General features: G+C 47.3%; 1 protein-coding gene across 7 annotated transcripts in view; it reads left to right on the forward strand.

Annotated features, from left to right (window-relative positions):
• Nucleotides 1-25,016, forward strand: part of STS (steroid sulfatase) — a 279,363-nt gene that overhangs the window by 100,300 nt on the left and 154,047 nt on the right. For all 7 annotated transcript variants that reach the window (XM_072743588.1, XM_072743587.1, XM_072743583.1 and 4 more), the window contains one exon: nucleotides 13,108-13,245. In XM_072743588.1, the coding sequence (XP_072599689.1) occupies nucleotides 13,108-13,245 (138 nt within the window). The remainder of the gene's footprint in view (nucleotides 1-13,107; nucleotides 13,246-25,016) is intronic.

The raw sequence follows: 25,016 nt of genomic DNA on the forward strand, positions 1-25,016 counted from the left end.
TGGAGCATGCTCCCGGATGCATGAAGAGCTCTACAAAGTGTGCTGATATCGTGATGGCCGCGCGCACACCTTCCACCGACTCACTCCTGTCATTATGTGTCTCTGCTTTGCCATTTCTCTCCGTATACTTCCCTGTGCTTGTTTGGTGGAGATGGGAAGCACGTGGCCATAGATGTCCAAAACACAGTTTCATGGGTTAGCGTCTTGTGAGCTTTTGTTGCTTTGATATCTGTCCGTGAGAAAATGGACTGAATGGCCCCTTTCCATGGACTGTCCTCTGAGATCACTGGTGCATAAATGTCTGCCTGCAATCTGTTGGGGCTGCATCTCCAAGAAGCCTTGTGGGGTGGGAAATCAGGTTTGCCCAGAGTCTGCGGGTTGCTACCCAGAGTCTGTCTGTGTTCTGAGCTGAGGGCCGGGCTCAGCCACTGGAGCCGTGTCTCTCAACGTGGCGGCCGGAGCTCTATATTGGAGATGATGATGGCTCAGGGCTCATCTGTTTACTTAGGGTTGCAAGTATTTGGGAAGGAACATTTCTTTATGGCAGGACTCTGTACACTGTTCTATTTGTTCCCAAGCAATAGGAAAAAAAAAAAAAGTAAAGACAGATTATAAAGTATCAGATTTCCAAAAATGACTCCTTCTCAATGCAAAAAAGATCCACTGGGGACCGCAGACGCCGTCGATGCAAGAATGGGAACAAATGTTTGTCATTTCTGGAGTTAACTGGGGCCTCACACCCGATGTCATTCATTTAAGCTCACTAACAGCAGGTGCCCCCGTTGGCTTCTGACCTTTACCAGCTCCTGAATTCATGAAGCAAATACCCGGTGACATTCACCTGTAAAGTCTCCGGTGAGTCGGTTGTGGCAAAGTGTAGCTTCTGCACACGTTCACATCTCTGGTTCATAGCAAGTGGTTATCGAAAGAACACCGTTGTCATAATATTTTTTCATTCTGAAGTAAGACAATACTCGGGAGAGAACAAATATGACCAAATTACAGCATTTTAAGTATTTTAACTTTACGCAATGGAAGGTACAATTGCCTGTCAGATGCCTTTGTCGGCACGGCTGTATGTTTCCTGCCAAGTTTCATCAGTAACAACCGTCTCATAAATGCATTTATGCATCTGAATTTTAGCAAGTAAATAAGCCCGTACTTTCAGCAGAAGGAAGCCTGCAGTCAATAAGCTTCTCTGACAGTTTGTGAAGCTTCAAGGACTGAGTTCGAGAAAAAAAAAAACATTTCACCTTGTTGACACGGGTTGACATTGTGGTTTTGTTTCATGCTGCCTGGCAGCCAAGCAAAGGAGAGAAAAGTCAGAGGACGTTACGATGTATTTTGAAACGGAAGGAATTACCATATTCACAAAGAGGAGTGGACGCTTCCATCTCAGCAATGCTTCTTCTTTTTATCCTCAGAGGTCTTCTGGGAGGGCATCCCGGGAGGGGGATGCTTCTCTGCAAAACCCCGGAGAGAGAGGAGCGAGTGTTGCTCGTACACCGTTGGCCAAGGAGGGGCTGCAGTCTAGGATTGGGAGAAGAGAAAGGGAATCCTTGACCAGAACAGTATAAAGTAGGCTCAGGGTAGGACCCGTGCTTGAGCGCCTGTGCTCATCTACACGTGGATTGGCACGAGCATGCCTGCACAGAAGTGTGAGCAGTATACTGCACACGTACGGCCTGTCTCACCAAAAGCCCAGAAATCCCCTAGCTGGTTGTGGCTCCACAGGTGGGATCTCCTTGCTCTTGCCCACGGCTTTGTGTTTCATGACCTCACTCTGCATTTCATGCATGTGCCATGGTGACCGTCCCCAGAAAGGCCATTTCCTGGAGTTGGGTCTTGATTCTCCTGGAAGGAAGCTTTTATCCCTCCCCCTGCAATTGCTTCAGAGTCCCACCTAAAGTATTTCTTAATGTGGAGGTGGGCTCTTCTTACTTTGCTGCTACCCGGGTCTCCGTGGCACTGGAAGTGCAAGTCACTGGCCAGGGCCATCTCTTCTCAAGCTCAATGTCTGAAATGCCATTTGCCTGTTATTCGATATGGGTTTGTCTTTCTGCTCTGCGAGCAACCATGGGAGAGGTCACAGGGCTTGCCCTTGTTTTAGGAGGAAGCATGACATCCAGGTCTGGGATGGTCAGCTCTGCAAATGCCATTGGCAAATGCATTTGCCCTGCAAATTCCATGGCTCTCTGGAGGTCAGCCCTGAAAATCCCATGGGCCCTGCAAATTGCATGGGCTCTCTGGAGGTCAGCTCTGCAAACTCCATGGGCTCTCTGGAGGTCAGCTCTGCAACTCCCATGAGCCCTCTAAGGGTCAGCTCTGCAACTCCCATGAGCCCTCTGGGGGGTCAGCCCTGCAAATCCCATGAGCCCTCTGGAAGTCAGCCCTGAAACTCCCATGAGCTCTTTGGAGGTCAGCTCTGCGAATCCCATGGGCCCTCTGGAGGTTAGCCCTGCAAATCCCATGGGCTCTCTCTGGGGGTCAGCTCTGCAAATCCCATGGGCTCTCTCTGGAAGTCAGCCCTGCAACTCCCATGAGCTCTTTGGAGGTCAGCCCTGCAAATCCCATGGGCCCTCTGGAGGTCAGCCCTGCAAATCCCATGGGCCCTCTGGAAGTCAGCCCTGAAACTCCCATGAGCTCTTTGGAGGTCAGCTCTGCAAATCCCATGGGCTCTCTCTGGAGGTCAGCTCTGCAAATCCCATGGGCTCTCTCTGGGTCAGCTCTGCAAATCCCATGAGCCCTCTGGAAGTCAGCCCTGCAACTTCCATGAGCTCTTTGGAGGTCAGCTCTGCAAGTCCCATGGGCTCTCTCTGGAGGTCAGCTCTGCCTGGCAAGATCAGACATCTGTGCCCTTGGGCAGCCTCTGGCTTTGGAGAGTGGAGGCCCTCATGCCCACTGGCCATGAGCCCCTCAAGCATGACCATCAAGCTTCTGGCTCAGTAATTTTTAAAGAGTAAAGATTGGAATTCCTAACACCAAGCCAATACGAGGACTCCTGTGTGGTTAAAGACACAGGCACCTTATGGCCACTGGGGACTTGAAGTCAGAACCCTGTAATCGCCCGGCTTCCCCTGTCTTGTATGCGTGGCGCTATTAAAGTTACCTATTGTCTGTTCCTCCATGACTCCAGCTGACCCATTTGCCCACCAGTTGGACACGCTGCACAGTTGCTGTGGTCGGCCCTGGACTCTGCTCTCGACTGTCTTCCTTTTCATTGCTTTGCTCTTACAGAGTCACCCTTATCTTCAACAATGCGTTTTTAATTGTCCCTTAAGCGGATCTTGATTTTATGTGTGTGCTGCAGGTGTGCACATCTGGAAAGCCTGATGTAAATCACCGTTTCAGAAAAATCCAGTGATGGGGCAGCAAGCCTAAAGGAAAAGTGTGCACCGTGCATGTTTTCCCTTCTCTTTGGCTCCTATGTGAGTTTCCAGTAAAACCGAAATTGTGACAAAGTAGTCCATTTTCTGCAAAAACGAGTTTTTGCATCCTTAGCCCGTAGGTGTAAAGACTACAGAGTAGGGGATGGAGAAGCATTAGTGGGGGGAGGTGACCAGAGCAGGACCAAGGCACGTCTGGTGATTCAAACAAACATTTTGCTGTAATATTTAGTTGGAAATGCATTGTGTAGAATATTGATTCTGGTTCTCCAAATTAATTTAGTTCATAAATCATTAACCTCTGGGTTTCATAAACTCTGTAGCAGCGTTACCGTCTTTAGAGAGCCCAAAGCCTAATTTCACGTTCTCGGGCTTGGACGGATATTATTTTACCTTGAATTTACATCTCGAATTAAAATGAATCGATTGTAACGCTGTTTTATAAATCATTTTCATAAAGAAAATAACATCATCCATTATCAAGGAAATCAAGTCTCAATTAATTCAAACAGGATTAATAAAACATGTGGGTGCGTTTTAATAAAACGAATGATAGCCACAGCCACCAGCTGGCGAGTGAGAAACCTTGATCGGCCAAGGGCAGCTAACCTGTGAAATCATTTGGTGATATTCTGGTCACTTACTGAAATGTTTTACGCGGATGGATGAGTTTGCCGGGAGGCGTTTTTATGATGTGTCGTTTACAGGTGAGAAAGTGAGGTTCAGGGAGGTTGGGTGGCTTGGTGTGTGATTGCCAGCAGCCAGGGTGCCGCAGCCCCTCCACGGAGCCTGCAGGGAAAGGTACCGCTGAATTAGTCGGGCGGTGGACTGTGCGCTCCCCTCTACTGCACATGGGCCACGAGACAGGCCCGCGTGATGGTGTAACTTCCAGCTCCTTGACTCTAAGATGCCACCAAATCCCACGCTCCCGAGTCGGCCTCTGATACCGTAAAGACACCTCTATTTGAAATAAGACTCCAGATGCAGAAAATATGCAGCTGAATGTCGACGTGGACAGTACAGGAGTGTTGTGGGTGGTACTTGCTCTGCCTTCGGTTAACCGGTTTAACACATTTAATCTGCTCCATAAATATTTCCTGGCAGGAAAAGAAGAGATGTATCAGGACTCAGGATGTTGAGTTAGAGCCGTGTTCAGACCTGATTGCGCTGAATACCAATGTGTGTATTTGAGAGCTGAGGTCAGGATTCGGGTCAGGAATAGATCTGAACACCTGTTGCTTGTAGGTCAGGACCCCATTAGGGCTCGTCCGAAGATCAGGTGCGATGGCCCCGCTGCAGGGGTCGATCCTTCGACCTGCTTGAATTAGTGGGATTAATGAATCAGATTCTGTGAAGTCATGAGTTTAGAGCACGGAGCCTGGTGCCTGGCACGCCCAAAGTGCTCCACGAATACTGCTTGCTATGATTATTATCATTTCCCAGATATGTCAAACATCTTTCTTGCAACGGGCATATGATGCCTCGTAGTCAACGGGACCTTCAGTTTGCCTGGGTGCAACTCCCCTGCAATGTCTGCGTGACTCCAGGGCGAAGCGTTGGTTTGACGGGGAGATAGATCTCAAGCTTTTAGGAATAGCTCATGGATGAGAAAAAGGTCTGTGATGGAAAAAAAACATGAATTCACAGCATCTTGTGTATTCTCTCAATGTCATGATTGATGCTCTACCTCATATTCGAGATGGACCTCACACCCCCCAGAAGAGCCCGTCGGCCCAGAGCCTCGGTAGGAACTGTTGAGCTACCCCTAAGAGCTTGAGCTGGCCCCATAAGGAGGTGCGTGGTGCAGCGTTAGCCCAGGAGGGCTTGAATCTCTGATTAACGTGCAGGATCACTGAAAGGAAACATAATTTGTAATTTTGCACCTTCGTTTTTATAGATGGTGAAACCCAGTGTCACCTCCCCTCCCCAAAACAAAACAAAACAAAACAAAACAAACCAACCTACAACCTAGTGCTAAAATAAAAGTGAGTGTGGATGGTGTGGTTGAGCATCACAAATAAGAATTCTGAAAGGTTTAGTTTTCTTGAAAGTTGTCCTTCAGCTCTGCACGTTGTCTGCACACAGCCCAGCTCACAGAGGGGTTTCAGGGCAGCGCCCCCTCCCGTGAGATGTTGCAGGAGAAGTCCTGGCTGCCGTGTTTCCGGAGCATCGTGTTGGCTTTGATCTGAGGCCTGGCCCCAGGGGCATCTGGGCAAGCTTGCATGCCACGGCAAAGCCTGGGTGACCCCCCAGGGCAGGTTCAGCGGGTAGCCGGTGGCCGTTCAATAGAGCAGAGGACTTCCCCAGAATCCCCAAAGCTGATTTTGCAGTAGTCGGTAAAGTGCAGGCAGGACGATGGCATCACTGGGTCAAGAGGGGCAAGGCCGTGTGCTTCACCTTGAGCGGAGCCCTCATCAGAGGCTGCCCGGGTCAGCCCGTGCACCTGCGCTGCGTAGCACCCTCGTGGAGCAGTGACCTCAGGCGCTCACTCGGAGTGGCCTCCTCTGGGCTCACAGGCACACCGGCCTTGGGTTTCCTCTCACAGACGTGCGTGACTCCACTGAACGGACGCAGCGACACCGTCGTCGTACGTGCCTTTGCCTCGTCGATGCAGCAGAACACCGGTGAGCTCTCTGAGAATGAGAACTGGCTGGAATCATTCAGATCATTTCCAGCAAATGCGATACCCTGGGGAAAAAATTTTAAAAAAAGAAAGAAAAGAAAAGAAAACAGCAACACGGGTTATTATTAACCCGGGGAGATAGCGGAGTAGAACCGTGAAGGCACCCCAGATGGTGGGAGCAGATGCAGGTGCAGGGGATAAATCACACGTGACGACTGTGATGAGGGCAAGGACAGGTTTAATGGAGGGAATCACAACATTATCACAACAAACAGGTACAGCTCAAAATAAGGCTGCGTTTCCCAGAAATGGTGCGAGCTCAGGCAGGAAGTAACCGGAGCAAGAAGCGCCGGCAACGCGGGCAGAGAAGGGGTCACCTGTGCAAAAGCAGCGTTAAAATCCTAAGGCTTTTCTGTTTCTGAGCTGCCCTGATCATCCTGAGTCCACGTTATTAAGTTTATTTCCTGGGAGGAAAACTCAGGTGTTAAATTGAAAATGTACCCAAATCTCATTCTTGTTGGCAGTTCTTGCAATCCATAAAATGCTAAGCACGTCCTTTTATGATGCATCAGCATTCATTTAACGTTCAGTCACACATACACGTTCTTCTAAAAGTATGGTCTTCGGACTGGTGTCATTTAGGAGCTTTTTAGAAATTCCGAGTCCCACCGATATACTGAATCGGAGGCTTCCTGTTAGCGTGGTTCCCAGGGTGATCAATCAACTCATTAAAATTGGAAGAACACTGACGTGTGCTATGAATGCGCTAGGGAACCTGTGTCCCGCATACAAGGTCTTGATTATGTGGGCGATGACCCAGAAGCAGGAAGAACAAAAGACCTACGTGCGTGCCCGAAGCAGCCCAACCAGTGCCTTGGTCTCACGTTGGCCTACCTTGCCGAAGCTCTTTGCAACACGGGTAGGCATGTCTTCTAAACATGTCTGGAGTGAAATCTTCTTGTAACCCTAGGAGACGTGAAAGTCCGCGAGGTAATTAAAGGGTGATCCCCAACTTAATGTATATGGTGAGTCGGATTGAATCGAAATCAGACAAGATCTGGCATTGGATGCGTCCGTGCAGATCTCACCGGTGGCCAGGGAGAGCGTCCTCCTTGGATTAAAAGCCGCAAGAGGGATCGCTCCGTGGCTCCTCCATCCTCGCCCGCAGCATCACTTGCTGGGGATGACGCGAGGGCCCCCTTTCTCTGGCCCTGTTGGTAGCACAGACGGGAGCCAGCCTTGTCTCATCACTCAGGCATGGGTATGCAACACCGGCTCGAGTTCATCCGCTCGCTCCCGTTTCCTCGGTATCCGAAATCATCCTGCACCTTCAGGACCTCCTCGGACCTCGACGTGCTGGCACCATGTGAGTCATGGAGACCCAGGCAGCATTTCAGGCAATACCCGAGTTAGATCTGATTCTAAGGCAAAATGCTACAACTTCTATTTAACTGTTACAGTATTTCGCTAGCTTCTCTCTAAAAATACCCTCAACTAACAAGTGATAGGTCATAAGAAAAAACATCGAGTCCTCCCCCGCCCCACCCCTGCCCCACACACAGTCCACAAAAGCCAACACACCATATTCGTATCTCTGGTGAGTTAAGAAGTGCAGATTAATAATCCCATCTCAGAAATTTTATTTTTGGTCATATACTGTTTTTTTATAGGTAAGCTTTTGAAGTCGATTGTTTTTTGTTTGTTTGTTTTTTTACTTTTTTTGTTTGTTTGTTTTTGAAGTTGATTTTATACTATAGGTAAGCCATAGGTGTTCTTCAGATGCTTCATCTGTGCGGTCTCTTGAGCTCCATGTCCTGGAGAAGATGAGGCCCGAAGTGTAGGAAACCTTGACCATTTGTTTCGGATGGAAGTACTAGGTCAAGTTTACCTGCATTCGATGGGCACTGCTTCCGGTTGGAGACAGTAAATCTATTTGCACATTGACCGATCATGTCCCGACGTATGGGATGCTGGCTGAGCTTCTGATCTTACATTAGCTAACAAAGAATTGTCTTTCTATGGCCACTGACTGCCAGATTTCTCTGTGCCAGCCAAGAACAGGTTCAGGAGAGCACGAGGACACAGGTTAAGGCTAGCTTTCTAGAAAGACGCCAACCATTGCGCAGTCCTAGCCGCCACCAGGTGCTACAATTAGGTGCTCTCATTTATCTTCAGATTCTGACCTCAGCGGGACGATCGAGTCCCATTAACCTGTTGATCAGATAAAAGACTTACTACAATAGTTTTATGGGGACTCTTTAGAGTTTCCTCATGTTCCCTGGAGCCATGTTGAGAAGGTGGAAATTTTAATTATTCATGTTGTGTGGCTGCTCGAGACCGTTTTTTTCCTTAATGAGCACGATGCCTCCAAAAGGGTAAAATAGTTTGTTCACAGCGCTTTTTCCCCAGTATTTCATCTGAGCTGAGCTACCTTGTGGAAGAGAAAGCCAAAGCAGCTGAAATCACGAGTCTTCAATTAGGTAAGCCCATTTTTTTAAAACTCCATTTTAAGAGCTAAGGTGCATTGAGCCATCATAGTGTGGCCAGTCCCGGGCTGTGTTGGATGCGGTTCTCCTCCTTTGTGCTTCCTGGCAACACGTTCGCTATTTTACATGATCATCTGGGACGTAGAAGCAAAAAACGCCACTGAGCAAGCTGGGAAAATAGGATTCGAACCAAATTGGCTCCTACTGGAGCCAGGAGACAGAGCCCGAGCACTTAGTTCTCCATGGGAGCTGCTCTCTGGGGCAAGACCTGGAATCTGGCGTGTGCATTGGGAAGTTTTCTGTGTCCTGCGTGGAAGATCACTGCCTGATTCCCAACAGTGGTTTCACACTCGTTTGTGCAGTGAATAAATGGAACAAAGGGACGCTGCTGGATCTAGGCTTCCTCTGGAAGCCACGTTCACACCTGGAGAAGGAAGGGGCCAGGTTTCTGCATTTCCAAGGTGTGTCCTTTCCGCTGACAAAAGTCTGAAGTTCTTCTTTTTGATAAGCCCCCTCTGTTGTCCACAGTTAAAATAACAAAGTGCTCTTGGAATGGCTTATTTCCTGTATTTGTTTCATTCAGGGAACAATGTGAGAAGGCTTTGGGAAGAACACATTTCATTTATAAGCTCTCCTGCAGCCCACCGTCAGTAATTCGAAACTATCATCCTGGACGAATTGGTATCATTACACCTTGAGAACCTGCCGGAAAAATCATATTTGTGGACCTCTGACTCGCGATGTACCGCGCAGAAAAAAAAAAAGAAATAATACACCAGCATTTGTTCTCTCGGGAGATTTCCGTTCGGAATTTTTAGGAGAGAAATAGGTTAGACCTTCCTGGGATCAATCTTATGAAAACTTAAACAGTTAATGGGCTTGAGGCCTTATAAATGAGATTCTGACATAAGACCTAAACTGTATGGGATAGAGAGTGCTTTTTTTCCCAAGGAGGAAAGAACTCAAAGGAAATCAGAAACCTGACAGTTTCTGCACAGATTTGGCCAAATATTCCAGAGTTTGTGCATGCCTAACGGCCTCAGCTAGATTCCCTTGTATCAATCCCAGCCTGGCTGTACGGGGAGCGTTTGATCAAAAGGATGAAGTCATGACTCTAGGCAACGAATGAGAAAAATTGAGGGGGACTAAGTGAGTATCTTATCATGGTCATTTGGAGTGCCGGGATTTGGAGGAAATCCCCAGGGTGGGTGGCAAGCTGAGATGGGGAAAGACGTAACATGCATCTCAGTAGAAGGAGTCTGGGTAGCAAGTGCACCTGCAGGCTCATCTGGAGATGGAAAGAGCCGGCCGGGGAATCGGTAGGCAGGGGCTGCAGCTGACTTGAACAAAGAAGACGGGTCTCCAGGAGGCTCTGAGGGCTTGGGTGCTCAGCCATGCCCCAGCCTGTTCCCTGATCTGTTTACTGTTTCCATAGCTCGGCCTTTTCCAGAACATCATCTGGTTGGAATCGTATAGGAACTACCTTTTCAGATTGGCTTCTCCCACTTGATAACATCAAGTTCCCCCCATGTCTTTCACGGCTGGATGGCTCGTTTCTCATTAGTGTGGATAACATTCCATTATCTGGTGTGTTAATACCTCATCCCATCACCTCCTGAAGGGACACCTTGGTTGTTTCCAAGGTTGTGGCAATCATCAATAAAACTGCCGTAGATATTTGCGTGCAGATCTTGTGTCCACAAAAGTCATCGTGGATGGCACATTAAAAAAAAAGTTTCTTCTGAATAAATGAAAGGTGAATTATATTTGAAGTGAAGGTGCACGGTTGCACACCCTATTGCAAAGTACTAATTACAACACAAGGGAGTAAAACCTTCAATCGTCTGCTAACTGCTTAGTCTGTATCATTTTACTTAGAACTTGTATGAGTCAAAAGGGCATTTTTTCCTTCAAAGTATAAGTGCGGGTTATATCGTCTTATTTCTTCTCCCTATTTCAACTCATTAAGCTAATTACCATATTCAAAATGATACAGCTGAAATTAGTGTTAGAGCCAAATATCCCCAAGCACACAGGTGATTTGCTTTGCTGTACCGAGTAACACCACAATCAGTGTCTGCCTGATAATGATTTATCATGGGAGACAAATCTAAAATGGCCCTCATGCATCTTTTTCCTTGGTTCTGAGTATGACATTTATGTATATGGTGTGGCTTCTTGGAATGTTTATTATATGAGTTAAAAAACTGAGAACGATTGAACATACCATAGCCGGTGGCATTTGCAATCAAATAGCAAAAATATGTCTTGTAACAAATGACTTGGGTTTTGCTTTTGCTCCGGAAATCATCTGTGCCACCTCCATGGAGGGTTGAGTCTGCAGCCCAACTCCCCCTTTTCTGGACCACATTGGTGAAGTTGCAGCCCCAAAGTAGAGGCCCTGTCCCAACTGGGACGTGACTTACGTGCTTGGTAGGATGTTCCCATATCCACATATCGTTCCTGGTGCAAGGGATACCTGGCATCCTTGTAAATTGTCAGTTGCTGGGGTTATCCTGCAATAATGAGGTGGGTTCCCACCCCACACCAAATCGGGTTCCCATGTCCAAACTAATGATGCCACACCTACAGCAAGAGTCTGCAAAATGTGTATTACTCACATAATGAGGCTTTCTGAGGGGGAGTACAGTAGCTCCCAGGCTGGTCTGAAAATAGCTTGCGGGCAGCAGGAAAGGAGACTGACCTTTCATGGTGGGAGGAGGCAGGAATGGGGTGGAGCATTCAGGGGAAAGCTGCTATAGCTTGAATCTCCCTCCCACAGGCGCTGCAGGGGGCAGCACCCAGGCTTTCTTATTAGCTTGTCGGGCACAAGTCAGTTGAGGACTGGTGAGGCTTGAGAACTCTTAGCAGTCCAACATGAAAAGCGGAGTGAGACCCTAGCACCTCAACCAGAGTGTAACTGTACGCCTTAGCTGATGAAATTAAACCAGCGGCATACGAGTAAATGGGTCTCTGTGGAGATCACGAATTGTATTTTTTTCTGGATTGACCGTCATTTACTTCTGATCTGACAGCTGACAACAGCTTCCCAATCAGGCAGTCTATATTTCAGCCTCTTCTGTCTTCAACCGACTTCTATTTTTTTTTTTTTCTAATGGAAAATTCAGGCATAAATCGAAGTAGACAGAAAAGCACAATAAAATTGCACTTGTCGTTGATGTGCAATTACCAGCCACAAACTCATGCCCAGTCTTGTTTGGTCTGTACCTCCATCCTCTCTTTCTTTCTTCCCATGCTAATTTGAAGACAAACGGTTATTGTACAGTTTTGTTCAGGAATATTTCAGTGCATGTATCTAGTTCCACCACCCCATGTCTTGTTTACTCCTCTGTGATTCTCATTGAGTCTGTCCACCAAACGCATGGCATTTGGAATAACGTTTAACCCTTACTTCCTGGGCCTTCAACTTCCTAATATGGGAGTTTGAGCAGGTGACCATTCTTACACTGTTGCTCCCAGCTGAGAAACGAAGCCTACACTGTTTACTCATGGGGTTCCGTGTGGTCTAAATAAGAGAGTGTGTAATAAACTCCTTTGCAGGCAGAGTGCTCAGTAGACGGTACCTGTTACTCTTACTCCTTTGTTGAAACTGGGATTGTGGGGCAGCCTGGGTGGCTCAGCTGTTAACACGTCTTTCTTCAGTCCAGGGCATGATCCTGGAGACCCAGGATCGAGTCCCATGTCAGGCTTCCTGCATGGAGCCTGCTTCTCCCTCTGCCTGTGTCTCTTCCCCTCTCTCTCTCTGTCTCTCTCTCTCTGTGTGTGTCTCTCATGAGTAAATAAATAAAAAATCTTTTTAAAAAAAACTTGGGATTATGTTAAAATGTTGCTATGTGGGGTGGTATACAGTGTTGAGTATGGAGAATATGATAAGGACAAGAAAAAGGAAACAATAACGAAGATTGTTATTCAGAACAGGTAGCTCTACTATATCTGTTAGTATCTACTATAAGTATTAAAAGAGGGCATTCATTGTAAAATATTGGTAGACATGTTCACATAAGAAGAGCGAGGGCGCCTGGGTGGCACAGGTGGTTAAGCATCTGACTCTTGGTTTTGGCTCAGGTCATGATCTCGGATTGAGTGCCGCATCAGGCTCTCTGCTCAGCATGGAGTCTGCTGGGATTTTCTCTCTCCCTGTCCCCACCACCTGCTTGCGCGCTCTCTCTCTCTCTCAAATAAATACATGAATCTTTTTTTTTTTTTAAATAACATCGCTGGTTTGGTGTTTTGCACTGAATAAGAGAAACCGGTAAGCTTCTCTATATCCTCAGGACCATAGGGCCTTCCTCTAAGTGGCTCATGATCTATGGGCCTGATTCTTCCAGAATGCCTTCTCGTGTCTCTCTGTACAGAATCACTACATGATGCCTAGAGTTTCAAAGGATGCTTGTAGATGACACTTGGTTCAATGACTAAACCTTCTAGGCTTTCTGATTACATTGCATCCCCTGTTGGGATCAGTGTGGGGAAAGCTGTGACATACGAGACCATTTCTTTCCTATCTTACGACAAGTCGAGGAGAGCAAATGATCACCCTTTCTTTTGTAAATATGGACCTATATTAAAATTGAACATTTCTCCCCTTCAGGGCAGATCCTGAACGTCCTAGATGAGTTGAAACTGGCTAATAACACCCTTGTCTACTTCACCTCGGATCAAGGAGCACACGTAGAAGAGGTGACCACCAAAGGAGAAATTCATGGAGGAAGTAATGGAATCTATAAAGGTGAGGAATCTGTGAAGCAGGGAAATGCCGACATTAGTAAGCTCTGGCCTCCCAGGTCACCCGTTGGTCACCTTGGCCTTGACCTTTGAGTTTTGATGTTGTCCTCCTGCCACTTTCTGATATATAAGACATCACTGTGCCCCAGGCATTGAGCAGGGAATGACCATGTTGTCATTTCTGTTAGGTTCCTGAGGAAATTAAAAGCATGTATTCTATGTGCAGATATTAGAATAAGGCCATTTTCACCCAGTGTAAATGCAACCTCACATTGGATAGCTGGTTAAAACAGTAAATCCACATGTATTAGTTTCTTGTTGCTGCTATAACAAAATAACACCGACTTCTGCTTCAATCAACACAGTTTGTTAACATATTATTCTGGGGGTCTAAACTCTGAGAAGGGTCTCACACTGGTCTAAAAACAGGGTGACACCACAGCTACATCCTCCTGCAGGCTATGGGGAAGCATTGGTTTCCTTGTCTTTCCAGCTTCTGGAGGCCACCTGCATTCTTTGGCTAATGACCTCTTCTTGCATCTTTAAAGCCAACAGTGCAAACTCTCCAGACCTCCCTCTGTCTCTCTGACCTCTATTTCTGTAACCCTGTGTCCTCCACTCACTCTAACATATGCCTCCCTAAGGACTACTATGATTTTATCTGCCCCACCCAGATTTGCCCATTTCAGAGCTGTTAATCCCGTGTGCATAGTCCCATAGACACTGGTTCTCGGGGATGAGGATGTGCACATCTTTGGGAGGCTGTTATTCCGCCTACCTCAGTGTGCAGCAGTGTTTTTGGCTCATGCTTCATTCCTGACACAGCCTCAGCAAAGCCACCACCATGACCAAGCAGCCTAGTCATTGAGGATATTAGATGATCAAAAGTAGATTGACCGCTGGTTGCTCGTAGCACGTACGCAGTGTGAATACAAGACATACGTAACTAATCATAATAGAATGTGACCCATTTCAGAGACTTAGATGAGAGGGCCAAAGGGGCATATCAGTGCTAAGGGTTAGGCCACCCACCTAAATGTGTGGTGGGCGTGGGTTTTTGCACCATGGGGCAGGAGGAGTGGAGGTGATCATCGTGAAGCATGGCGTCCCAGCTGGTGGGAGCCACCTGCATAAGGCAACTATAGGCATAAAACACAGAAAAGCAGGTGACTCTAAAATTTTCCTAGCATAAGGTGATAAAGTACTTTATTGCCCCTTTATAGTCTCTGATATGGATGTTTCAGAGATTCCCAGGGTTGCAGGGAATCCGACCTTATCTCCAAAGATATGAAAGGATAATAAATGGGATATTTCCATCCGTTAACTGGTTTAGAAATATTGATTGGGGTGTGTATCGAGCCCTGGGCCTGAGGCAAAAATAAATACAAAATATGGTTTCATAAATATACAATAAATATAAAACTCAAGGTCAACCGGTGGGTGGGTGGGTGGGTGAGTGAATGGGTGGGAGCAGAAGCCTAGACCACGCAATTTAATATTTATAGGCACAAGACATAGTGATGCATACAGCAAGGAGAGCCCCTGGAGGCCCCGGGGGCCCCGGAAATGTTTCCAAAGTGGGCACAGCTGGAAGCAGGCAGCCACAGTGCCTGCTTGCTCTCCTGCTCTGCCTCTAGCTCTTTATGCCCTACCAACACTCCCCCACGTTAGTGCTGGGACTGAGAAGCAGCACATGGGTCACACCGTGTCACAGGGCAGCGGGGCCGAGAGGGCAGCGCGTTCTCTATCCCGAGGGTGGCATAGCTTGGACCTCGGTTTACACCTTCGTACGCATGTCTGCCTGCTCGTAACTTCTGGGCACCTCGGGGCAGGGACCTTTCTTACCCTTTTGGCTCCCCAGAAGCTAGGACAGAAGGGTTCCTGGCCCGCGGCGGCCCGGATGACCCTCCAGGGATGTGCTGCCTCGCAGGGTGGGCACACGAATGCTGTTTGTCGCGGGTCAGGCAAAGGAACCAGCGTGTCACCTGCGCGGGGTTAACCGTCCCGGGCAGCCGCCCTGTCGGCCAGCCCTCCCTCTGCTTACAGCCTTATTTTATCCTAGGGAGAAAACTTGCAGTCCCATATAGTCAGATTAGTTGTATCCGCTGTATTTCAGGGAGGTTATGGCCTGTGCGGAGAGAGCTGTTTTTATTTTATTGTAGAGATGACAACGTCTGTAAAGACGGAGTTACAGGTTGCATTGCATGCACGCGGTCATCTTTTCATTTATTCTTCTGCTGAAGGCCTGTGACGTCCCCAAGTAGGTCAGCAGCTGCCGACCAGACACGTTCGTAAATCACAGTAACGGAAGCGGTTACAAAGCGATACGTTATTTAAGAAAGTCACACCTATGAGTGCTGCGGGGCCTCGTTCGGGGAGATGACCAGATGACCGCCTGCTGAGGGATCTCGGGGTGCCTTATGAGCAAGAGGAGGAGGTGCTGTTAGCATTTTGCCTCGACAGTGGACTCTCGAAGATATCAGCGGTGTGGGTCAGAAAGAGCGTGTCAAGGGTCCCAAACGATGGTCGCAAACCGAGGTCATCCTACAGTCCCAGCGGCATGTCAGGAGCTACTGTGTGATTTTCTTTTTTAAAAGAAACATATTGGATGTGTTAGCGATGTTTCACTATTTTGCTTGAGTGCTAGGAATACCACCAGTGTGTGACACTGTATTAATATCTCGGCCGCTACTCTGTTGCAGAGCATTATCCCTTTGTCAGATTTAGTTGAAATCAGGCTCACGGTGCAGCATCGTTAAAATGCGCTGCCCCTAAAGAAAGATGTGGTTTCCTTCTAGCGGCAGGAAATGACCCAAGACTCTTCTCAATGTCACATCTCGTTTTGTAAAGCTGCAGACTCCCAGCACACTGGCACATAGAGGAATCACGCTGTTTAAACTCCCTGATCAAAAAGAGCATCTTTTTCTGGGCAGTTAATGATTTTTACTCTCCATCAAAACCTCTCGAATAGATGTGTCACGTCTAAGCTGGTGCTTGTGCCGTGTCACCCAGTCAAATCTGCTTCCCTAATGAAATCTGCGGGTGAATTTGATAGAATGGCTACAGTTAAATCACCCTTATCCGGGACTCCACACGATCTTCCTTTTAATCACAGGGACAGAAGATCCCTGCGGTAGTGTTCATTTGAAAAAAAACAAGGATTTAAGATTACCGGGGTGAGGGAATAGTGACACCATTAATACCGTCTCTCATTTTTTTTAAAAAAAAGAAATGTGTTTGCAGCATGAATTTCTTGTTTAGATCTAGAGGTGGGTAAACTGTGCCGGTCAAAAGGCTGTTGCATAAAAGGAAATGGAGAGATAGAAGTAGGGTCCGGCGTGGACTTTGAATATGACTCTAGTGAATTTGTCGCAATCTTGGCAGTGTCTTCATCTTCACGGCTCCTGAAATATTTACTTCTGAGAACCTCCTAAATCAATTTTCATTCCACTGACCACATGTCAGCCTAATACAACTAGTCTACCAAGAAATAATCCGTGTTCACACATAAAAATTCAAGAAGCATGGGCTCCACGAGCGTGTTTAGTTAACCTGACAGTGTTCCCATACTGAGGTATTAGGATTTTCACCAAGAGCAAGATAAATAAATGAACAACAAAATACCATAATGTTTACATTGGCCTGAGACCGCTTATAGCTGTTAAGTGTAAAAATTTCACCAGGGCTGTTCAAAATTTCAAAATATTGAAACTGTGCACGTTGCTAATTTGAGAGTGGGGATTAGGCATCAGTGCTTTAGGGGAACAGAGGGTTTAGGGTCTCCGTGCGATCCTCAGCTGTCTCCAGGAAGCACAGACTGTGGCTCTCAGCCTCTGTGACTGGACCCTGGGCAGGTGTCGGGTCTGCTCACATGAGACAGGAGGAGGAGTCCTGAAAAGGCCGTCTTCATTCTACCCCTACCCGGATCAAGGCAGTTTAACCGGAGCTCAGAGCAATAGTCCTACAAATTGCGATTCTCGTGTGGAAGCTGCAACTGGCCCCGCTCAACCTCAGCTGATGTCTAAGTCAAGGTTTGAAGCCCTTGGGGTGCTTCTTGCAGAGATAGGTGTAAGCAAACTCATGGAAGCTTCTTCTCAACCTGCCAGTTCTGGCTCTTTTTCCTTCTTTGACCTGCCTCTCAAAGGTGGGGACCTCTGGGGCTCTGTCCTGCACCCCGTTCTTTACCTATACATACACCCTACATGATCGCATCCAATCCCACAACCTCAGGCAGCATTTGAGTGCTGGTAACATGCACAGCCAGCCTCGACCCTGGCTGCGAACCCCAGACTCCTCCATCCAGCTGCCCGCATGATGCGAGATATGTAGGTAGATCTATCCTGATGAACGATCCACGGTAGAGATCATTTTCCCCAAGACCACATGTCTCACGGACTAACCGATCTCATTGATGTGCACCAGTCTTCACTCAGGGATTGAACCCCCAAAGCTGAGTTCTTTGAGCCCCCAAAGCCTCTTTCTTTGACCTGCCCTGGATCTTCTATTCCAACAGCATGTCCTATCAACTTTTCCTTCTGAGCATACCTGACATTGACCCACTTGTCTCATCTCCAGCCATTACAGCCTCCTCTAGGCCAGCATCACCTCCAAGTCATCTCCCCAGTGGGTTTCCAGGTGGTCTTCCAGGTGATCCTTCTTTATTGTCAAGCCGTTCTCCGCCCAGGCACCTGGATGAGCTTAATAATCGCACGCTCACTGTACTGTATTGAGATTCCCAGAGCTGCCACAAGATGCACGCCTTACAAACAACAGAGGGCTATTCCCTCTCTCACTTCCGGAGAGCAGAAGTCCTAAACCAAGGGGTCAGCAGGACCGTGCTCCTTCTGAAGGTCTTCCCGGAGGATCTTTCCTTGCCTCCTGGGGGTCGTTAGCAATCCTTGGCTTTCTTTATCCTACGAACGCATCACCCCAATCTCTGCCTCCTCTGTCTTCACAAGGCTTTTCTTCCTTTCTTAAAACACTCTGCTATATTCCCATCCACTGAGAATAAAATATGAAGCCTGCACCTTGGTGGTACATGGTCCCACCATGACCTAGAAGTGCTCTATATTCCCCATGCCTTTCTGGTTTGTTTTGGGGTTCCCGAGACACTTTAATCCTATTTCCACCGTAGGGCCTTTCCATTGGGCAGTTCCTTCTGGTAAGAAGCTCATCCCCTGGTGTTTGCTTACATTTGAGCCTTCCTTCACATGCTGTGTCTGTAGGATCTCCCTGGACCACTCAATTCAAAACTTCTTGTCCCTGCCACCAGATACTCAGCACAGCACCTTATTATCATTTCTTGTGCATCTGGTCTGTTGTCTGATTATTAATCTGTGTGCTCATGATCTGTCTCCCTTCTTATAGTGTAAATCCTGGGGGAGCAGGGATGTGGGGTGTCTTTGTCACCTCTCTCTTTCCTACGATAACCACACCATAGATGTTCCATAGACACTTGCTCAGTCAATAGCCATGTCCCAGATTTCTCTTCCTTCTGCTCTCAGTACCACACCCAAGCATCTTCCACTCCCCTCGCCCCACAAAAATACCCTTCTTGAGCTGGGACCAGAATAACTTCCCGGATATTTTCTTATAGTTAAGCTTAGAGCTTTCTGCTTCTTTCTCAGAGCAGAAGAGTCTCTGTAGTGTTGGGAAGAGATCAGTTAGATTCTCTCTGGCTTCATTTCCATTCCTCTCTCCAACCAAGGTCACCCTGAAGGAGACTCTCCCCCTATCTCCCTTTCACTCTGACTAAAGGCAAGTCATAAATATCAATGGAATGGATAAATTAACTCTATCGACGGTGTCTGCAGAAGCATATTTTTCCCGAGCTGTTCAAGAATGTAGACTTTCCCCATGTGCAGAAAAACACTTTCAAAATTCCCTGACACCTGCGTGCGAGGCACTGCCACTCGTGGCGTTTCTCCTTTAAGTGCAAATTACAAAAACAACCAATTTGCCTTTTGTCTGTACCTCTTATGAGTTGCTTCCTAGATTTGCTGGAGTTGGCGTGTCTTTTCCTCGTGCAGTAACACAACTTTCAGAGAGCAGTTGATGCGTTTGTTGCAGGAGGGAGAAAAAATAAACAGCGAGAGGGTCTGCTGGTTTATTAGAAGGTGGTTGTCTAACGTTCAGGTTCTGTCTTCAGATTTTGACAGGTGTTTTCTTCAGCTTCCCCAGAGTAGGCACAGGTGCCCGGCCTTGCTGGTATGGGATTTAGTGTGCCAGGAGGCATCTGTGGCCTTTTCGCCTTTGAAAGAAGATCGCGTGGTATCTTCATTTATGAGTGCCCTCATTCAGTTATGTCCGACAATAAGCACTCATGTATTGACTCCATACATTATACCAGACATGGGGCTGGCTTCTAGGGCATAAAGGCCAAGGTTTAGGGTCTCTGACCTCTTGTAGCTCATATTCTGATGTTGACGTGCGGATCTACAGAGAGAATTTCTGAATAACGAACTGCTAAGGGAACGCTCAGGAATGGACGGTGACAAGTCGTCAGCCCAACCTGGACTTGGGAGAGCCTCCCAGGGGCAGATGACCTTTTGCAGGCTGATGTTTGTAAGTCTTGGCGAGGAGAGGAAAAGTGAGCAATTCATTTTAGGTGGGAGTGAGATGCTTACAGTGAGCACAGAAGCAGCTCGGTGTTGCTGGAGACGAAAGAGTAAACAAGGAATTTCAGGTGCTGAGGCTGATGAGGTATCCCGCATCCAAGTTAACTTGTGCGATAGGGATGTGTTAAAAATAACCATTGCCGTTCGGGTAGTGCTTAAAATTGCATGTGAATATCGCCCAAATGCAGTATAAGAAAAGGGTAGAGGCATGCAAACAAGACTGCATACCCGCTCCCTCATGTTTAGAGCTGGAATAATATGATTGTTATTAGAAGAATATCATGAAGAAATGTTGCAAGGATTACAACTCAGTGCATATGCAGAGTGTTTGCAAGTGCACCTAGTACATGCAAGGTATTACTGTCATCCATGAGAGCACAAGATCTGTGATGGCGCAGGTGTGGTTTTACTCTCTATCCACAGGATCTACAACACTGCCTCATATTTTCTGACTGAATCCACAACTGGAAGAAAAATACTTGAGCTTGGATTTGAAGGTTATATAGTTTGAGTACATGGAGACAGGAATGGGAGAACATGACTACGTCGGTAAATCCAGTGGTGTTGGCTGCCGATTGGATATTGGGTTAGAGAAAAGAGAAGACATTCAAGATGTGTCTTGTGCTTTTGGCTTGCATGGTTGTGTAGATAGATACAGATTGTCTTTATGAATTTAGATTCATGGGCAGAGAGCTGTGTTTTGTTGGGCTGTGGAGAGGTGTAGGAGATCGTTTGGTGTAGGAAGAGAAGAGGATCAAGGACCAAGCTCCGAGGAACTTGAGATGGACAGTGATGATATCATAAAGACAACGTTGACAGAGAGATCTGTGAAATAAGGAAAACACCAGAAAAAGAAAAGATTCAGGAAGGGCATGGTCAGCTGACATGAGTGCTGCTAAAAAGCCCAATAAGATGAGCACACACAGTCTATTGCATTTATCACCCACATGATGCTCACAGGTGTGTTTTTGGTGGAGAGGCAAGGGGTAGAGGCCAGATGGACGGAAGGGTGGGAAAGGAGGAAACTGTATCATGTTCTTTTGAGAAATTTGTGCAGGGAGGCAGGCTGTAGTAAGCAGGGCCTCGTCATGGGAGAGGTTGGAGCATATGTGATGTGATGATCTTACATGGGGTAAACTTACGTGGAGAACTTAGCATCAAGGCATGGGTGAGAAGGTCAAATTGCTGAGAAGATCAAGATTTATGGAAAACAGATACATTTCTCATTGAGGACTGGTGTCTTCCTGGGGAGATGTCAACTCACATCAGAGTTTGCACAGGTCCAGTAGGTGGGCAAGAGTGTGATGGACAATAGTGTGTCCGTCATCTGAGTCAACCAGTCAGGAGCACATAGATGGGGTAAGATTACTAAGCACCCGGGACACTGCAGTGCCATTCGGAATGATTGAGATGACCCACCTGAGCAGAGAAGAGAGCTGCAGAACGAGCAAAGCCTCACTGCCGAGACGGAAGGATTTCATTGCTCTGCTTTCATTTGGCAGAATCTATGGCCGTGATGCCACAACGTTAAATACCGCAGTGTGGACACAAGGTTGCAAAAGCTGTATCAGGGGGCAAGGTTCGTGATTGAATGACAGGTGTTTGATTTACCCACTTTTGAGTCAGAGCCAGTGGTAGTGATGCGGTGTAGTGTGGTCCGTGCAGAGGGAGGCTGAGGTTGCGTGGCGGAAAAGTGGGAGAACAGTGGGAAGGATGTGGTGGTGGTGCACATCCTGAGCTCTGGGCCTGCGGAGAGTTGAGGTATTTCACGGTGATGAGCTCATTGTCCTGGATGACATGCAAGGTGAGGGTCTCCTCTGAGTTTGGTAAGACTCTGGAGGACACAACTTCAGGAATGCAGTTGACAAGGGAGATGAAAAGTCCTAGCAAAGTCAAAAGACAAAAAGAAGGTTGGAAATACGAATTTCTGAGCACGCTCATCTACAGGATAGTATTTTATTTTCCCCACCCATACTGTTCATTGGTTAATCCATTATTCGGGGAGTCTGGGTGGCTCTGTGGGTTAAGCATCCGCCCTCGGCTTGGGTCATGGTCCCAGGGTAACTGCAATCGGGTCCTGCGTCAGACTCCCCACTTGGCAGGGAATCTGCTTCTCCCTCTCCCTCAGCCCCACCCCTCTCTTCATGCTTTCTCTATCTCAAATAAATTTTTTAAAATCCATAATTTCATTCATTCAAGAAATATATTGGCCACTGTAATTTGGACAGGATTATGCTGTGGCCGTCAGTTGATTAAGCAGTGAATTAGAGTTTGTTTCAAGCACCAGTGGTCCTGCTGGGATGATACGATGTGCACAGAATTGATTGTCAGGCATCCCATAAACAAGGGACTGGAAACATACCAAGGAAATGGACAGTAGGAAAACATCGCCTGCGGTGGTGGTGGCAGGAGGCTTCATTAAATAGGGAGGAACATCATGTTGTCCAGGCTTTCAAGGATGTGTAAAGCCATTTGGCGATGCGGGAAAACCCTGGCAAAGCAGACATCCAGACACGGAACTCTCTAGAAGGCAAGAGGGGATGAGCTGTTTCCTGAGGACACTTAAGTGAGACTTGGCTCTACGAAGGTGTGATGTTATAGAAGTGGATCAGACCCAGGACGCAGTTTGCTGTATGTTCTTGGCCAAGACGCGTATTTCAATTCTTCATCTCGCAAGAGATTATATGAAGGTGTTGAGTTGAGTGAAAAAAATATGTTGTTAGTAGAAGCCTCGTCGACATTTCCCCTCAACGGTGTAGGAGTGAGTATCGTGGAATAACATTTGGTTGCTGCGCTCACTGGACTGCACAATCTAAATTCGGTAACTCAGGGCAGGGCTTGGCGAACTGTGGCTTGAGGACTCCACAAGTGGAGCCCGATGCCTGATTTTACAAATAAAGTTTTATTGAAACACAGCGGCACTCATCCTTTGATGTCTGACCACAGGACAGCGGAGATGAGTGTTGGGAGAGCAACCTCCAAACTAAGCTGTTCCCGACATGGCACTTGAGAGAAGTTGTCCGCCAACCCCTTTGCAGAGGGGTTAGTGGTTTGAGGTCGTCCTTAAGGACTTACACTAGACTCCTCGAGCTGTGTCAGTTCATTTTAAGAGTGTTTTCCTATGCTTTGCCCCTCTTTGGAGCCCTGACATCAGCAGACTGGTGCTCTTTATTTTGGCCCCACATTAGGCTAATAGAACCCACATCCTTCCGTCATATCTCCCATCTGTAATTTGTAGGGTTTAGTGCCGTGAATGAATAAATCAAGAAAAGCGCAAAATATAGTGTTGGACAAGAAAGTACTGAGTGCAAATTGCACTGCTCGCACGCACCACCGTGGTCTGCGCGGATCGGGGGAGCCCGTGTTTTGTGGGCATGGAGACGCCCAAGGGGAGACACATGGTGAAGAGAGTATTTCATAAAACTCTGTGTCCGGATCGCGCATAAGAAACGCTGGCATGAGCTCTTGCCACTGAAAGTGACTTGACCTGCCAGGTGGCTGCATTCGAGGGGGTAAAGTTAGAATCCTGGCTTGGAAGCAGCTGTTCCTGACAAGAGTCTCGTAGTAAACGATCGAATTTTCTCTGCACTCTCCTAGACGAACTCTGCCGTCGTTCGTCTTTGACTTCTCATCGTGGCAAAGCACCATCTTAGACGTTAAACATGTGACTTTGACAATTACTTGACCAAATTTTAAACCGAGACCTTGTGTTTTGTTCTCTACTCATATATTTTCAGGGGGAAAGAAGCAGGTTTCTTACCATATGTTTGTTTTTTCTCCTGGAAGCCACCTCCAACTTTTCTGCACTTCCTTCTCCTTTGTGTCCCAAATCAAGATGCTGTTGAGTCAGGGCCGGTGTTCCCAGATACCCACACTGTGCTGTTGATTCCCAGTCAGAGGGAACGGTGGGGTCCTCTGAGCTGTCGTTGGACGCCTGGACTTTCTGTGTTCCCTCTGGGATTCTGAGAATCGGGAAAACCTAGTGGTCAGTAGCCCAGATTCTGGAGCTCCACCTGGTGTTATCGCTTGCTTGTGGTGTCGTCTTGCCAGAGATGTCCTCGCCGTGATGTAGGGCACCTACCTTGCAGAAGGTTCATGGGGAAGGAATGAGAATAAGAACATAACTACCCTGTGATCCAGCAACCGCACTTCTGGGTGCATATCCATAGGAAATGAAGTCAGAATCTTGAAGAGACATGTATGCCCTATGTTCACTGTAGTGCTTTTCCAAGGCCTGGAAACTCTAGCCAAGACATGGAAAGGTTGGGACTTCTCAGTCCCACTCACATGTGGACTTTCAGCCAGGTGAGCCCCAGTAGATTTTGGACTTGCCTTTTTCCTTGAAAAAGATACATCTGTTAAGTCCTAGGGAGATAAAGGAACATGTCCACTGTCATAGTTCTTCTAATCCCATGGTTTGGATTTGTCTGAGTTACTAAATCCAGCCCACCTGTGGTCTTCTTCCAGCAGTTTACAGGCAAGCCAGCTCCAGCTCTCTCCTGCACCAGAGATGAAGTGGTACTGAGGAATTGTGCACATTCACCGGCTTTGGTGTTGCACAGAGCTGCATTTGTATCTGCGCTCTAGCTCGCTAGATCAGTGACACTAGATCACACTAGGTCACACTAGATCAGTGACCTTCCATGTGTAACTTAGCTCAGCCCCTTCAGGTGTAGCTATAGAGAGCCCACATCTGTCAACTGAACAGCGATGGTACCACCCCTGTGGGTAGGTGTAAAGGTTCAATGAGATGAAATGCATATTATAGGCCATCAGATTTGGCTTCTGTAGATGGGGAGTCATAGTAGTACCCTCGTGAGACGTAAGGATTTAGTGATGAAATGCATATCATCGTCCACATCACATAGTACGTGATCAATTAAATTTACCCATCAGAAACAGTACCTATAGGGCGCTTGGGTGGCTCAGCTGGCTAAGCGTCAGCCTTCGGCTCAGGTCATGATCTCTGAGTCCTGGAATTGAGTCCCGTATCAGGCTCTCTACTCACTGGGGAGTCTGCTTCTCCCTCACCCTCCACTCATCCTCACCACTTGCACATTTTCTCTCTCTCAAATAAATAAATATTTTTTAAAAACTTTAAAAACAGTACATATAAAACCATGTACAGTAATTCATATTGTCTTCTCTGATGTGATCT

This window comes from Vulpes vulpes, chromosome X (genome assembly GCF_048418805.1).
Source record: "Vulpes vulpes isolate BD-2025 chromosome X, VulVul3, whole genome shotgun sequence".
NCBI lineage: Eukaryota > Metazoa > Chordata > Mammalia > Carnivora > Canidae > Vulpes > Vulpes vulpes.